At 42.4% G+C, this 16865-nt stretch overlaps 1 protein-coding gene across 1 annotated transcript in view; it reads left to right on the plus strand.

Moving 5' to 3' along the window:
• The window catches only part of CNTNAP4 (contactin associated protein family member 4), a 199697-nt gene that overhangs the window by 40141 nt on the left and 142691 nt on the right, over positions 1–16865 (plus strand). The window contains exon 3 of the mRNA XM_069963476.1: positions 9115–9308. Coding sequence (XP_069819577.1) covers positions 9115–9308 — 194 coding nt within the window. The remainder of the gene's footprint in view (positions 1–9114; positions 9309–16865) is intronic.

The raw sequence follows: 16865 nt of genomic DNA on the forward strand, positions 1-16865 counted from the left end.
GGTGTTGAAAGCGGTCTTCCATTCGTCTCCTTTACGAATACGGATCAAGTTATACGCTCCCCTGAGATCCAGCTTGGAGAAGATCTTAGCTCCACGAAGACGGTCGAATAGTTCAGGAATAAGTGGAAGAGGATAGCGGTTTTTAACAGTCACCTTATTCAAGCCCCGGTAGTCTATGCATGGGCGAAGGGAACCGTCCTTCTTCTGGACAAAGAAGAATCCTGCGCCAGCGGGAGACGTGGATTTACGAATGAAGCCCTTTTGTAAGTGCTCCCGGATGTAGGAGGACATGGCTTCAGTCTCGGGCACAGAGAGAGGGTATACCCGACCACGTGGAGGAGATGCCCCGGGAAGAAGGTCTATAGGGCAATCATAGACCCGATGAGGTGGTAGAGAGTCCGCCTCCTTGGCCGAGAAAACATCACCGAAATCTTGGTAGTCCTCTGGTAGACCGGCTAGAGGCTTGTCATTAGCAGGAGACCTCGTAGAGCACTTGGGTTGAGGAGATCTCAGACACCGGTTATGACAGTCCTGGCCCCAGCTGAGAACCTCCCCAGTTCTCCAGTCCAGCTTAGGGGCATGAAATTGCAGCCAAGGAAGGCCCAGCAGGACGTTAGAGGAGGAATGGCTCAAGACATAGAAGGAGATCCTCTCCTGATGTAAGGCGCCCACCCGGAGGGCTAGGGGTGCCGTCTGGCAGTGCACAGTTTCGGTAAGAATCTCCCCCGTAACCGAAGAGATAGACCGGGGTTGGGCTAGCTGGATCACGGGTAGCCGCCATCTTTGGACCAAAGAAGCAGAGATGAAACTGCCAGCAGAGCCAGAGTCGATGAGGGCAGAAGTCTGGAAAACTTGCCCTGTAGGTGTCTGGATGGAGACGGGTATAGTCAACCTTGGAGAGGTGGCATTCACACCTAGGGAGGCCTCTCCCACCGGACCTAGGTGCGAGCGTTTCCCGGACGCTGAGGACGTTGGGGACATCTCTGCCGGTAGTGATCTGCACCACCGCAATAGAGACAGAGATTCAGCTCCATGCGGCGGGCTCTCTCATCAGCAGTCAGGCGAGCTCGTTCCACCTGCATAGGGACTTCTGGAGGCGACTGCAGTATGGGAGCAACGGGACTCTGGAACACCGGTGCCAGCCGAGGAAGGCGACGGGGCAGGCTCAGTCGTCGTTCCTGCCGAACCTCCTCCTCTCTCTCGGAAAACCGGTTGTCGACTCTGGTAGCCAGTAGGATAAGATCGTTTAGAGAAGGAGGAAGATCGCGGGCGGAGAGTACGTCTTTCACTCGGCTGGAGAGACCCTTCTTGAAGGTGGCTATTAGGGCGGCCTCATTCCAGTCCAATTCAGCTGCCAGGGTGCGGAACTGGATGGCGTAGTCACCGACAGAGGAGCTCCCTTGTGATAGGTTGAGAAGAGCAGTCTCGGCTGAGGTGGCACGGGCAGGTTCCTCAAAGACGGAGCGAAACTCGGCCAGGAAGGCCCGGAGATTGGCAGCAACAGGATCATCACGGTCCCACAGTGGCGTGGCCCAGGCCAGAGCTCTACCCTCCAATAGGCTGATGATAAAGGCCACTTTAGAGCGCTCGGTGGGAAACTGACTACTTAACAATTCAATATGCATTGTGCATTGAGTCAGGAATCCCCTGCACAACTTGGGATCACCTCCATATTTATTCGGGAGGGCCAATCGAAGTCCCGAGGTGGTTGCAGGTGGTGGTGGGCGCTGGCCTGTAGTATGCTGCTGTAGGGCGGCAGTCAATTGCTGGATTTTCTGCGACTGCTGCTGGATCTGTTGAGCCTGTTGAGCGACCACTCTGGCGACGTCACGGAGATCAGGCACCTCGCCGGGATCCATGGTTGGAGCCTACTGTAACGCCCGGAGTAGTGGATCCACTGGACCGGCACCAGCGATGGCACAAACCTCACCAGGGAGCGGAGTCTAAGGGGCCGCTGGTTTTCACCAGAGCCCGCCGCAAGGCGGGATGGACTTGCTGCGGCAGGCGACCCCCAGGTCGCTACCCCTGGCTTGGTTGCTGGTGACGGCAGGCGAGGCGTGACAGGAGCAGGTACTGACAGTGGCGTGTAAGCGTACCGCAGGTGACAGGCTGGACACAGGAACAGCAGAGAGACGGGAAGCAGGAACCAGGGACTAGGAGTAGGGACTGGGTAGCGGACAGGTAACAGGAACAACAGGGAGCTGGGCCAAACGCTATGGGAAGCATGTAGAGGCTCCAACACAGGGGACAGGGCATGCTGGGATTTATAGGGAGTGATGTGTGCAACTACCAATTAGGGGCGGACTGGCCCTTTAAATCTGAGACAGCCGGCGCGCGCGCGCCCCAGGAGGCGGGGACGCGCGCGCCGGCCGGCACAGACGGAAGGAGGAGCGGGACGAGGTGAGGCGCCCCCAGGGGCCGAACACACAGCAGCGCCGGGTCCCTGCACCAGGACCCCGGCGGCTGCCTGACCTGGATGGCGGTTGCGGCGGCGTCCCGGAGCACGGGACGCCGCCGCGGCCATGACATCATGGTGTGGCAGTATCATTTTTTTACATTATGGTTATGCTATTCAGTCACTATATGGTGGTAATATGCGGTCATGGTGTGGCGACATTATTTGTCCTTTCTATAAAGACCCTCTTTATAATATTGGTCTTGCAGTATATTGAGTTTTGTTTAGTAACAGAATAACAGTAATATGTATGTTGATAATATTTGTTCCTTGTATGATGGAATTAGTTTGTAAGGGATGTAAGGGGTTTGCTTGGTCTTTATCAATGTTTAGGCAGGTGGTTCAAGTCTCTCAGTAACATTTACACAAATGTGAGGTTTTACTATCCCTGCTGGCTTGCTTTCTTGACAAAGCAAATTTTTGCTACATTTTTCAGCAGAGAGTGTCAGCCCACTCAACCAATCACTCTGAGCTGACTGAGAAGGGACAGCACCAAAGTGTTTGGCTGAGCAGACTGTCACTCTCGTGACAGTCCGCTAAGGCTGGGTTGACACTACGCTTTTGCAATCCGTTTTTTTTTTCATCCTTTTTTTTTTGCAAAAAACTAATTAAAGAAAGGATGCATTTGTGTGCATCAATTTTAATCCGTTTTTCCATTGACTTCCATTATTAAAAAAAAGATCAAAACTGATCCGTTTTTTTTTACGTACACAAAAACATAGCTGACCTTTTGTGTCTGTTAAAAAAAAAAAACGTATCCGTTTTGATCCGTTTTTTTTTTTTTTTTTTAATAAAGAAAGTCAATGGAAAAACGCATCCGTTTTTTCCATCCGTTTTTTTATCCGTTTGTTGCAAAAAAACAGATTAAAAAACAGATTGCAAAAACATAGTGTGAACCCAGCCTCAGTCAATTACTGTCCACATCGCTGTCCATCAGTCAGCAATTGCCTGAGCAGGCTAGAAGCGGATTAAAACATGGAATAGGACATCGGGGGAGCATGGATAGAAATAGATTCATTAAAAGTAACAGTATAGATTCAGTACCAGTATAAATTTGTTAATGTGACTCTGTACCCACAATCTGACAATTGAAAACAACTTTTAAACTGGCAACCCTGTGTCAAACGACTGTGGCCTAGATTGTTTGTCCATTAGGCTGGCACATCCTCTCTGTCCCTCCTCCCCACCCTCTTCATCATTAGGAATGCTCCGGGCAGATTTTCTACTATTCATCACCTGTGTAAACACGGCACATGGGCTAGATCATTGAGGCACCTGTGCAGTGTTCAGACAGGAGAAAATGTTCTGGGGGCATTCCTAATGATGAAGAGGATTGGGAGGATGGACGGACGGGTGGTGCAAAGTAGGGCACATATACTGTAAGCCACTGCCGTTTGACACAGAGCTGCAAGTTTAGAAGTTGTTTTTTTTAGGACAATACATGCATCACCTGCGAAATGGACCCCAGAACAGATCTTGGATTAAAAGCAGCTATCCGAAGGTACAAGTGGTTTGGGGTGGGCAGATTGTGGGTACAAAGTCACTTTAAGTTTGGTTTAAGAAGTTTGCAAATTTTAGGGTACAAATTTGCAAACAGTGTGAACTGAATTTTCAAAAGATTAGCTCATCTCTAATATCTATGATGTTATTCTCATAGCGGATCAGTGTGTATATATTGTAGTATTTTTATCTACTAGTATTTACTATTACTAATGTAGTAGCTATTGAAAATCAGGAATATGAGATCAGGTTTTACCCTACTATTATACAGTCACATTTACTGCACACAGGTTTTATATCTAGGAAAAAAAAGTTTATTGCCTAGAAGAGCTCAGAACATTATGAACTAAGCCTAATAGTACAATAAACTCAATCTATCTCCTGGCAGTATCTTCGATGATTGGATTTTTCAGTTTTAAAATAAATCTTGGTAAAAAAAAATTAATTTTCATCCCCCCCCCCCAATTGGCCTACTTTTTCATTAACAGCTGATTGTAGAGGCATATATCCCACTGACTACATACAATCTAAGCATTGTAAGCATTGACTATCCTTCTATTTCCATATTATTAATGCCAGATAATTTTCAGCTTTAGAAAGCTGGATTGGTTATTACACTGTACATAAGGCCTTAAATACTAATGGCGCTAATGGTCAAATGGTGCAATTGACATATATTTTATTCATTTGTAGCTGATTTCCCTCTTCATTTTTATTAAACGTACCGTATTTTCATATAGTCGGTAATTAGGGGCAGACATATCCACATATACAGGCTGTTCAGCTGAACAGGGGACTGGAGGAGGGAGGGGCACATATGGACAACAGTGTGAAAGTCCTATTTATATCTTTTCTATTTTGGAGGAGTGCATGCAGAAATGTGAACCATATAGGATCACTGGACCATACGAACCCCCACAGGTAGGATCAGCGCTGGTGTGTGGATCAATAATTGAGGTAGTTCCAGAGTGAGCAGAGGTCACAATAAAGTAAAAACTTCTATTAGATTAATTGCAATGCGTTTCAGCCCGTATAATGGCAGACAGGCCTTTCTTAAGCAATGCCTGTCTGCAAAGTTGCTTGAGAAAGGCCTGTCTGTCATTTTACGGACCAAAAAGCGTTGCAATTAAACTGTTGGAAGTTTTTACTTTATTATGACCTCTGCTCTCTCTGGAACTATTGATCAACACACCAGCGCTGATCCTACTTGTGGGGGTTCGTATGGTCCAGTAATCCTATATGGTTCACATTTCTGCATGCATTTCTCCACCTGTGTGGTGTCCCCCTAGGAATAGTTGCGGTGTCAGCATTGGTTGTGCCTATCATCTTGCACAACTCCATCAGGTGAGTGCTATTTTATCAGCACCCTGACACAAACCCCTGCTACCAGACAATATTACACCAAGAGGCACCCCTTGTCTCCCCTTTTTCCCCATTTTGGAGGAGACATAATTCTTGTATCCAGTACTTTGCAGGGTCTCACAGTGACGCGGTCTTCAATAGGTTTGATATGCCACCAGAGGTGGAGTCCAGAAGATGGCAAAAGAGAAGGAGTACTATAAAGACTAGTAAGGGAAATGCTTGGTGAGCCTCTGTATGAATTTACAATCAGGAGACATTGGCAGGAGGATAGACAGTACTCTGTGTTGATCTTCAAAGGTCTACCTCTTTAGTGTACAGTACACTATGTTCAAATTTAGGACAGTGTGTTACAAATGAGTGACAAGGATAATTGCCTTGCTATATGGTATGTCATTGTATGTAATTGTATAAAGGACCGTAAGAGGAAATTTGTTTGGTATTTTCATATTTATTCTACAGCTCAAGACCTTTTAGGGTGATTTTGATGGATTTAACTCTGAACCAGGTAGAATAGCCTGCATTATGTATAAAAGCAGGGAGAAAAACTCAACACAAAATTTTGTAAAAACCTACAGGGAAAATGTTCTTTGCATCATGAAACGATGCTCCTCCTGTAAAAATAAGGCCAACGAACAGCCATTGTTGCAAAAAAACAAAACAAAAAAACAGCAGTTATTAATGTTCATGAACTTTAACATTAATATTCATGAATATTAATAACAGCCGTTGTTTTGCAACATCGGATGTTATTTGCTTTTATTTTTACACTGAGGGAACATAGCCTAAGGAGGATTTCATTAACAGCATTTTGTAGCACTTTGTCATTCAGTTTTTGCCTTTTTCCAATTAAAAACGGTGCATGAAATTGCCCTTTTAAGTACAATGTAATAGCAATAGTAATATGCTTTCAAACATGCCCATAGCTTTTATTTAAAAGCATCAAAGTTAGCAATCTGTGCCCTACAGGCCTTTGTAATAGAAAAAATGCATAATTGGTCCAGCACTTGACTCATGTAAAAATAATTCCTGTATACGATATTCATTACATAGAGGCAGATAATATGGATGCCTGTTGCTCAAGTTACTGCACATAATCATCATAAATTCCCATAGGCCTTTGTGTTTTTTTATATTGTCTTCAGGTGAATATGTTCATATAAATTTTATTTTACATTATTTTGTATGATTAGATAACTAGATATTCTAGAAAATATATTCAATGCTGCGTGAGCGAAAAATGTTTGTGTGTTCATTGGATTTGTTCCAATAGTGCCCAGGAGGCCAATTCATCCCTTTTTGTTTTACATAGTTGCACAATTACAAAGTTAATATGTATACCTCATCACACGGAGAAAAATCCCTTCTCCACTTCAAAATGTCACTCTTAATAAATCCTTGGATTAACTTGTAATCTAGTACCAATAACTTGTAATATTATATTTTTCAAGAAAAGCATCCAGGCCTCCCTTTAACTTATTTAATGAATCAGCCATGACAACATCATGTGGCAGAGAGTTCCATAGTTTCACTGCTCTTACAGTAAAGAATCCCCGACTATACTGGTGGTGAAACCTTCTTTCCTCTTGACGTAGAAGATGCCCCTTAGTCATGGTTACAGGCCTAGGTATACAAAGATCACAAGAAAGATCTGTCCATTCATATATTTGTACATTGTGATCAGATCCTTTTGTAATATTATATTATCATTCTCTATGGTGATTACTTTATCCAGTTAAGTGTTTATCTGCAAAAAGGGAAATTCTACTCTGTAGCCCCTCGACAAGGTCAATAATAAACATATTTTAAAAAGTGGTCCCAATACTGAGCCCTATGGTACCCCATTTGTAGCTGTGACCCAATCAGAGTATATTCCATCAATACCCCCTGTTTCCTTCCAACCAGCCAGTTGCTTAGCAATTTGCTAATTTTTTTTTCTAAGTCCAGAATCCTCAATTTATAGACCAATATTTTATGTGGCGCAGTATCAAATGCCATTGAAAAGTTCAGATACATAATGTCCACAGCCTCCCCTAGGTCCAGTCTATAAAAGACAAGCTGATCAGATTAGTCTGACAGGACCATTCTCTCATAAACTCCTGCTGGTGCTGTTTTCATAGGTCATTTTCATTAACTGTATACTGAATACTGAATTAATATTTCAGTATAGGCACCTCTGTATACTGTATACTGAATTAATATTTCATTATAGGCATCTCTTAGAAATCCCTCAAATAAGTTACCCATGATAAATATTAGACTTACAGGCCTATAGTTTCCAGTTGCACTTTTCTTTGGTATACGAGTACGCTGGTCCTAACAAATGTCCCCCTATGAGTACAATAGTTCAGGTCATTCAACCTGCAGTCAGGTCTTGTTATGCTGTTTAGTCTATTGTTTGGTCAAAATGTCATTATGCCCTGTGTTTGTGATTGTTTGCTATGGGCAACAAAAAAATATTCATGTAAAAAAGATTGATACATTTCCCTCTTTGGCCCAACTTTGGCAAGTAAATATACTGGGTGTCCAGGAGAATCTTACTATAAGACAGCCTGATAAATCTCCTTTAGGCTATGTTCACACTGTGTATGATTCCGTCCGTAGTGCGAACCGCGAATATGCGCACGTAGTTTTGAGGTTGATGCGTTCGCTTGGAAGTATACTATATACAATGCACACTACGTATGAGATTACGGCCGGATCGTATACGGCGCCATGAAAAATGAACAAGACCATTGTTTGAGGACGGAAATGTTCCAACTCACGGCCGTGGATTTACTTGCGGTCCCGTACGGAGTACTTATTTCAGCCAAATTGAACTTGATTTTTCGATCCAAAAGGTTCTGTGTGTTTTATTGGTCTGGGCGAAGATTTCCAAGTAAATGACCTGTTTCAGATCGCTTCGAATCAAGCTAGGGAAGCATAACTGTACTACGGGCGTATGTTCGCGGTTCGTACGCATGTCGATTTTTCCCACGCCCGTAGTTTCAGCCGCACATGTACGGCGGCGTGCGAACTACGGACGGAATTAGTGTGAACATAGCCTTAAAATACACTCCAGACATTTGGATGACTATAGACAACAGGCTGTGATAAAGACTGATAACAGAGAACCACAGTTAGTGCTGTGTTCCTCTGACAAGGTTACAACCTTACAAAATCTACCTAGACACCCAATGTACTTACATGCCAAATTTGGGGTAAAAGGGTTGAGCATAACACTGCTAGAAGTTTTCAGTTGTTTAGTTTTAAGTTTTTGATCTAAAGGATCTAAATAAGCCTTTGAGTCCTTTGTGTGCCTACTTACAGATAATGAAGTGATTAAAACTTGACTCATTTTTATTGTATTTCATTAAAAGAGTATTCCAGTTTATTACCAAAAGAGAAGCCTCTATGCATGTAAAATAACAAAATACAGCATACCCCCTTCTATGGTCCAGACACTCCAGTCCACGGATGTTTTATTTTAAAGCAGTCTGTACTTTTTCTTTATTTATTTATTTATTTACTTTTAATGAATTGGAATACCCTTTTAATAATGGTATTTCCAAGTAGTTACAGTTGGAAAAGACCTTTAAAATTTATTCCCTCTCACTTAGTGCTTAACTCTAAAATGATAGTCAGGATGTAACATGGAAAAACATGGGTGGTCACAGCTGACACACTTATTAATTTATGAATTGCTTGGTTTTATATATTGTATTGTTAAATCATTATTAAGAATAACTGAACTTTGTTGGACGGTGTCAAGGCCTTGATCCCTGCACATTTCTTGAATATCACCTGTTCCTTCTCTGCAGGAGCTGGGGGATGGTCTCCTCGTGTGTCTAATAAGTACCAATGGCTTCAGATTGACCTAGGACAAAGGACTGAAATTACAGCTATTGCCACGCAAGGCAAATATGGAAGTTCTGACTGGGTAACAAGCTATCTGCTGCTATATAGTGACACTGGGAGGAACTGGAAGCAGTATCATCAAGAAGAAGGCATTTGGGTAAGTTTGCCTAACAATAAATCGCACATAAATCTCAGTAAATATGTCAATATTCTAAAAATTAATATTTTCCTAAATTACAATACAATTTCATGATTTTATATTTTTTTTGCCTCCTCGTGAAATAACTGACAAAACTAATAGATTTGACATTTAGCTATTTTATTTATTTTTTTATTTTAACATTTACACTAGGAGAAGTCTTACTTCAGGCCAAAACTCACATCAAAACAACATATAACATAAACATCTCCTAACAGAGTATTGTATTGTAGTTTGCATATATTTTTCTTTTTTGTAATTTTTGGCCTAACTCCTTTGTTTAGATGATAGCTGACCGTTTTTAATAAATGATATATGCTGTGTAAACAATACCTTTTCTTTGTGAGGCATTTCTGGCCTTTTAAATGTGTTTTAGGATGTGTGTTTTTTGTTTTTGTTTTATGTAGAATGGTCTTGGCATTTGTAGTGTTTTTCCTGCAGGTTTCCCTATGCAAGTTGCAAATGAAATGAATAATAACTATGTTACAAAAATACATGTACAATCTGAAAAAAAAGTATACATTATTAGAGTTATTTATTTAAGCCCCCCCCCCAAAAAACAAAAACAAAAAAAAACATGTGAAGGAGGCCATAGGCATTGCTAAATCTGAAAGTAGCTCCTTTGTATCAGGTTTAGTTGCATTTTGATTGTCAGTATAGTATCTCATACTGTGCTTTTCTACCACCCAAGGTCAAGGTCTCCAGAACTGGGTGCAGTATTCTAGATGTGGTCTCACTAGAGTTTCATCAGGTTAAAAAATGTTCCACGTGGAAAAAAAGCTTGGGTACAACAGAGGGCAACATTGTAGAGCACCACTGTCTGGCAACTGCTTTAGATAAGAGTGTTAAAAGCAAGTCTTGCACTTCTTCCAGCTTTCTTGTGGATTTGATGGCTGCAAAGCAATCTAACATGCTAGGCCCTTAAAGGCGTATTCCCATTTTAGTACTGTAGAGATGTGTACTTCAGAGGTTGAATGGTAATCCTTTCTAGAACCATTCCCGCAGCAACTGAAGGATGACCATTGCATCAGCTTCAGAATGAGAGGAATTAATAAAAAGACTTCTTCCAGAGATTTTAATAGACTCTATTTTTAGTTAGTTGTCTGAAGCAAGGTATGAACCATGAACTCTAATGTCTATTTTTGAGTAATTTTCCAAGCTACCCATTGAAGCCTCCTGAGAAGATGCTAAAAGTCCTATTCTTACAGTAGTTTGAGATATACATCTGCCACCACTGGATGATCTACATCCTGCACAGTTTCTCCAGTTTCTCCAGTTTCCAGTTGATCTTGGGGGTCACAAGACCATTTCAGAAGCTCCTTATCTTTCCAATTAGCTGGAGAAACTTGGGATTTATCTCCAACTCTGATTTTTTAATCTCTTCTGGTTAAGAAGATCTGATTCTATATTGACAGATCTTCTAAATATATTGCTTTGATATCTTGCAATATTCTTTGGGGAACCATAATATACAAGCAGTAAGTGTTGATGCTGCATCATTTATTTAGATCAGAACTGACTTTAGTGCTAGAGCGCCTGCTAGATGGATCCCAGCTCCCAGATGTTACCTATGCTGAATCAGGACCCTTGAGGCAACTGGTCTAGCAATTTTAAACTAATATCCAACATGTCCCAGAATATAACACAGCAAACCTTATCCACCTTATGCCCTCATACTTTAAGTATGGATAGTCAGCCATAGATAGCATTTACTTTGGTATATAGACCTAAAAGGATACACTGGTGCATGAATATGACCCAAGGCAAAAAAAGAAAAAAAAAACAGCTTCAGATGTCAAAACATTTATTTACCAAAAGGGTCAACTGTGCAAGTGAGGTGAAAAAAACAATGAGCACAAAATGAAATAAATATGTGTGAGTGGATTCCAAGACGTCATTCTCCATCCATTTAAATACATGCATCTGAAACCACACCCCTTATTTTCTCCAATCAATGGCTGTGCAATGTTTTCAGAATTTTCTACAACACGATGCAGCCAATAGAGAACACATGGTATCAGACATATGCATTTGCATACATTTAGGGAAGTAGCCTAAAGCTAGCAATTAATTATGCTAATTTCTTAATTATTCATGCTAGGTGGGTGGTCCCAGAGTCTGGAAGGACAAAAAAAAAAAAAACCAAAAAAAAAACACATCCCTATTTGTTCTGCCGGAGAACAAATAAGAAATAGTAGTATGGATCCACTATACAATATGCCAGACAGAAACTTCAGAACTAGAGACAAAGCTGCAAACTCTGATTAGAGAGAACCTGTCACTTTATATTTCTTTGCTAATGCTTTACTGTCAGGCGCAGTTTTCCCTGTCTGACCTGCACTATCAGGGAAAAAATGCAATACAGTAATCCAGAATTTTTTTTACATTGCAAAAACGTTTAGCGAGGTGAAGAAAGAGGGTGATAGTTAGGGCTCCTCCAATGTAATAGGTTCAGTCTTCTGTGTAGAAATACAAAGATTCACCCTGGGCTTTTTTAATAACACTGTAAATCACAGCATGCACAGAAAAATGACAGGTGTTCTTTAAGTACCTGCTTTATGGCGAGTATAATAGAAGTCACAGAAATGCTTGAAGGGGTATCCAGCAGAACTGTTGATTGTTGCGCTTACTATCTATAAAGCTATCAAAATATGCAAAATCAGCCCCGTTGGGCTACCCGATACTGCTATATTGCTACTTAAATTAAAATTTATCCAAGTTACTTAAGATTGCTACACTCTGGAGAGCTGGAACAACGTATAGACATAGCAATCTCATTAACATCATGGTGTGATCCTTTAATATAAAACATCACAAGATGTTACTAATGGAAATGCATTTAATTTTGAAACTCAGTGGGCCTTGTTTATGAACACTCTTGTAGACAAATATTAAAGGTGGTGTGTATAGATGGTTGTTCTCTTTGTCTGCTTAGCTGCATTGCCACTTCTCCTGGACTACTGGAGGTTTTACGGAAAACCCAATTAAGGCTAAATTCAAACACAGCATTAAAGCTGTGCTCTTACGTACTTAGTGTACAGCCACTTACTGCATGGAAAATCCTCGGCAATTTTACCATGGTTTCACAGTACAGTTCCTGGCTCTGTGATTTTTAAATGTAATTTATTTTTATTTTTTTAACATATTTCACCTATGCAATTTACAGCAAACTACATGTTTTTACAGCGCAGTGATTAGTCTCATGGCACACTATAGCTGCATGTGAACCAGGTGGGGTTTTATAGCATAGAAACATAGAAGATTGTCAGCAGTAAAAGACCACCTGGTCTATGTAATCTGCCCTTTTAGAAATTCCTTTCTTATTATCTTGGAATAGATATATGTTTATCCCAGGCATGTTTAACCCCTTAGTGTCCCATGACGTACCTGGTACGTCATGGTGACGCTGGGGGAGTTCAGAGAGGTGTCCCAACGGGACCCCGCTCTGAACGGCACCGCTCCTGGCTGTAATCTGCAGCCGGGCAGTGCCTCTATTAGCCGGCGCGGGTCCCGTTGCCGCGCCAGCTAATTAAGCACTTCAATGCAGCTCTCAAACATGACAGCTGCATTGAAGTGCTTTACACTTTACATCCCTGGTGTCTAGTGGGTCGGATCTCAAGTTACAGTAAAAAAAAAGTAAAAATGTTTTTTTTTAAATAAAAAATCCCCTCCCCTATTAAAAGTTCAAATCACCCCCCTTTTCCTATTTTATAAATATAAATACATAAATAAACAAATAAATAAAAATGTTTGGTATAGCCGCATGCATAATTGCCCAAGCTATTAATTAATCACATTCCTGATCTCACACGGTAAACGACGTCAGCGTAAAAAAATTCCAAAGTGCAAAATTGCGCATTTTTGGTCGCATCAAATCCAGAAAAATGTAATAAAAAGTGATAAAAAGTCGTATATGCGCAAACAAGGTACCGATAAAAAGTAAATGTCATGGCGCAAAAAATTACACCTCACACAGCCCCATAGACCAAAGGATAAAAGTGTTATAAGCCTGGGAATGGGGCGATTTTAAGGAACATATATTTGTTAACAATGGTTTGAATTTTTTACAGGCCATCCGATACAATATACATGTTGTATATCATAGTAATCGTAGCGACTTGAGGAACATGCATAACAAGTCAGTTTTACCATAGGACGGACGGCGTAAATGCAAAACTCCCCGAAATCAAAACAAATTCGTTTTTTTTTTTCAATTTGACAGCGCAAATTATTTTTTTCCGGTTTCGCAGCATATGTTATGGAAAAATAATGCCTGTCATTGCAAAGTACAATTGGTTTCGCAAAAATAAGCGCTCATATACGTCTCTAGGTGAAAAAATGCAAGCGCTATGGACTTTTAAACTTAAAATGGAATAAGCAAAAGCGCAAAAACGAAAATAGGCTTTGACCTTAAGGGGTTAAACATAAAGTGGAAAAAGCAAAAGTGCAAAAACGAAAATTGGCTTTGACCTTAAGGGGTTAAAGGGTACCTGTCAGTACTAGTGGTAGCATCGACTACACAAATCGGAAGGTCAGGTATCCTTGATAACACACAACAAATGATGGAAATTCATACAACCTCCATTGTAATCCAATGGAGGTTGCACGCATTTGTCAGGCGTGGAGCATTACCAAGGATATCTGAGCTTCTGGATTAGCAGTTAATGCTACCATTAGTTTAGGAGTGTCTGTGCTTACAGGTACCCTTTAAATTCACCTATTCATTGTGGATTTATCAACCACATCCCCCAACTTTAACCCCAGGTTCTGTCCCCTTGTTCTTTTGTTTAATCCTGAACCTTTTTCAACGCTTTAACATATGTAAAGGGACTCTGTCACCTCTAAAAGACCAGTTAAACTTAAATTATCAGTAGATTATCAGTAGATTTTTGTAGCCCATTTTAGACCATTTTTTATAGCAATATCTTTTTGTAGGTAAGGTCTCCAAAACTGGATGCAGTATTGCAGATGTGGTCTCACTGGAGCTCTATACATAGTTACATAGTTAATACGGTTGAAAAAAGACACATGTCCATCAAGTTCATCCAAGGAGGGGATGGATACAGGGAAGGGGTGATAGTTTCTATACATATGCATTTATATTATTTTGCTTGTCGCCTCCGGAGATTGAATCTTTTTTTTCTCTTGTCCTGTCAGGATGGTATCTCTGCAGAGCATTATGCGCCCCTCGGCTCGTGCTGTTCGGCCGAGAAGGCACTGATTTTCTTGTATCCTGTTTCTGTGTTTTGTTTGCAGTGTGTGAACACTGGTTTATTTGCTCACCTTTGTTGGGAGACACACCCGACTTCACCTGCTGAATTCTGTCTGGCCATGTCATGGTTAATCTGTGTTTGGGTTCTGCTGTGACTGACAGGTCATCCTGCCAGTGGATCTGTCTTGTTCTCAGGTGTCTGTGCTTGGAGATCAGGGGGATGGTCCAATTACATTCTGGACCAGAATCCTGGCCTCCTATATAACTAACCCAGTCTGTGCTCTCATTGCCGGATATTGAGCTTGTCTCTGCCTGGTTCTGTGTTTCTATTCTTGCTCTGTTGATTCTGACCCTGCTTTGCCTTTCTGACCATTCTTGTTTGCTGCCTGCCCCTGACCATACTGCCTGTATATTGACTTTGCCTTCGGATTGTGATTTTGTACTTTTGCTGCCCGTTTGTTGTGACCCGGACTGTTGACCATTCGTTATTGTGTTTTGTCTGTCTTGTCCTTGTGTCCCACCTAGCCAGCGCAGGGACTGCCGCCCAGTTGCTCGCCGCCATTTTAGGGCGGATTGTGGCAAATAGGTAGAGGACAGTGGGCGGGGCTGAGCTTAGGGCTCACTGTTTGTCTTGTCCTGCTGTCCGGTTCCTAACAGAATATCCGGCCCAAAAATTTTTTTTACTCCTTACCTGAGGCTAGTATGGACTCAGCACAGGAGTTGTCTGCCCACTTTGAGGGTCTTGCGGCCCTCGTTTCTGAGCTGACCAAGCAGGTCCAGCTATTGGCCCAGCAGCTACCAGCTACCACTCCTGCCACCCCAGTGGTCACGCTCAAGGAGCCTGACAAGTGTTCAGGGGACCTGAACACATCTTTGACATTCAAAGAAGCTTGGGTTAGTCACCCCACCCCTAGCTCCCTTGAAGAGGCCATTTCCCTGGCAATTACAATTGATCGCACGCTAAGACTAAGCCATGACCACCCCTGTGTCAATGATGTTCCTTCTGTCCCCTCTAAACCTTTGCCTTCTATGTCTCGTCCTCTGGTCACCATAGAGGAACCTTCAGCACTGGGCAAAATTAAAAGATCCCTGGCCCGTAAAGAACACAGAAGACTGAACGGACTATGTTTTTATTGCGGTGAAAGTGGACACTTCATCAGTTTCTGCCACAAGCGGCCCAAGCGGCAAGAAAACCTGCACCCAGATCATCGGCGTCCAGGTGACTCCCAGGAAGGTCACTTGGGCGCACAGGTACCCTCCGGCGAAATAAACATTGCTAGTTCTACTGTAACTGATTTGCCTGTATCTGATGCCAATTTATCATGTTCTTCTGCTTGTCCTGTCAGTAAGCCTGTTCTCCATGCCATGGACTCTTCTTCTGATGAATGGGAGTCAGATGGCAATCTTCTAAGTGAAGTTGAGTCCTGTGAGGGTCCTGAGGCCCCTCGTAAAAGGGGGGGTACTGTCAGGATGGTATCTCTGCAGAGCATTATGCGCCCCTCGGCTCGTGCTGTTCGGCCGAGAAGGCACTGATTTTCTTGTATCCTGTTTCTGTGTTTTGTTTGCAGTGTGTGAACACTGGTTTATTTGCTCATCTTTGTTGGGAGACACACCCGACTTCACCTGCTGAATTCTGTCTGGCCATGTCATGGTTAATCTGTGTTTGGGTTCTGCTGTGACTGACAGGTCATCCTGCCAGTGGATCTGTCTTGTTCTCAGGTGTCTGTGCTTGGAGATCAGGGGGATGGTCCAATTACATTCTGGACCAGAATCCTGGCCTCCTATATAACTAACCCAGTCTGTGCTCTCATTGCCGGATATTGAGCTTGTCTCTGCCTGGTTCTGTGTTTCTATTCTTGCTCTGTTGATTCTGACCCTGCTTTGCCTTTCTGACCATTCTTGTTTGCTGCCTGCCCCTGACCATACTGCCTGTATATTGACTTTGCCTTCGGATTGTGATTTTGTACTTTTGCTGCCCGTTTGTTGTGACCCGGACTGTTGACCATTCGTTATTGTGTTTTGTCTGTCTTGTCCTTGTGTCCCACCTAGCCAGCGCAGGGACTGCCGCCCAGTTGCTCGCCGCCATTTTAGGGCGGATTGTGGCAAATAGGTAGAGGACAGTGGGCGGGGCTGAGCTTAGGGCTCACTGTTTGTCTTGTCCTGCTGTCCGGTTCCTAACATGTCCTTTGAGGGGGTTTTACCTGGAACATCTTTTCCCCATATTTCTTGTAGGGGCCATTTATATATTTAAATAAATTAATCATATCTCCCCTTAAACGTCTCTTCTCCAGACTAAACAAATG

This window comes from Dendropsophus ebraccatus, chromosome 3, assembly GCF_027789765.1.
Source record: "Dendropsophus ebraccatus isolate aDenEbr1 chromosome 3, aDenEbr1.pat, whole genome shotgun sequence".
Taxonomy (NCBI): domain Eukaryota; kingdom Metazoa; phylum Chordata; class Amphibia; order Anura; family Hylidae; genus Dendropsophus; species Dendropsophus ebraccatus.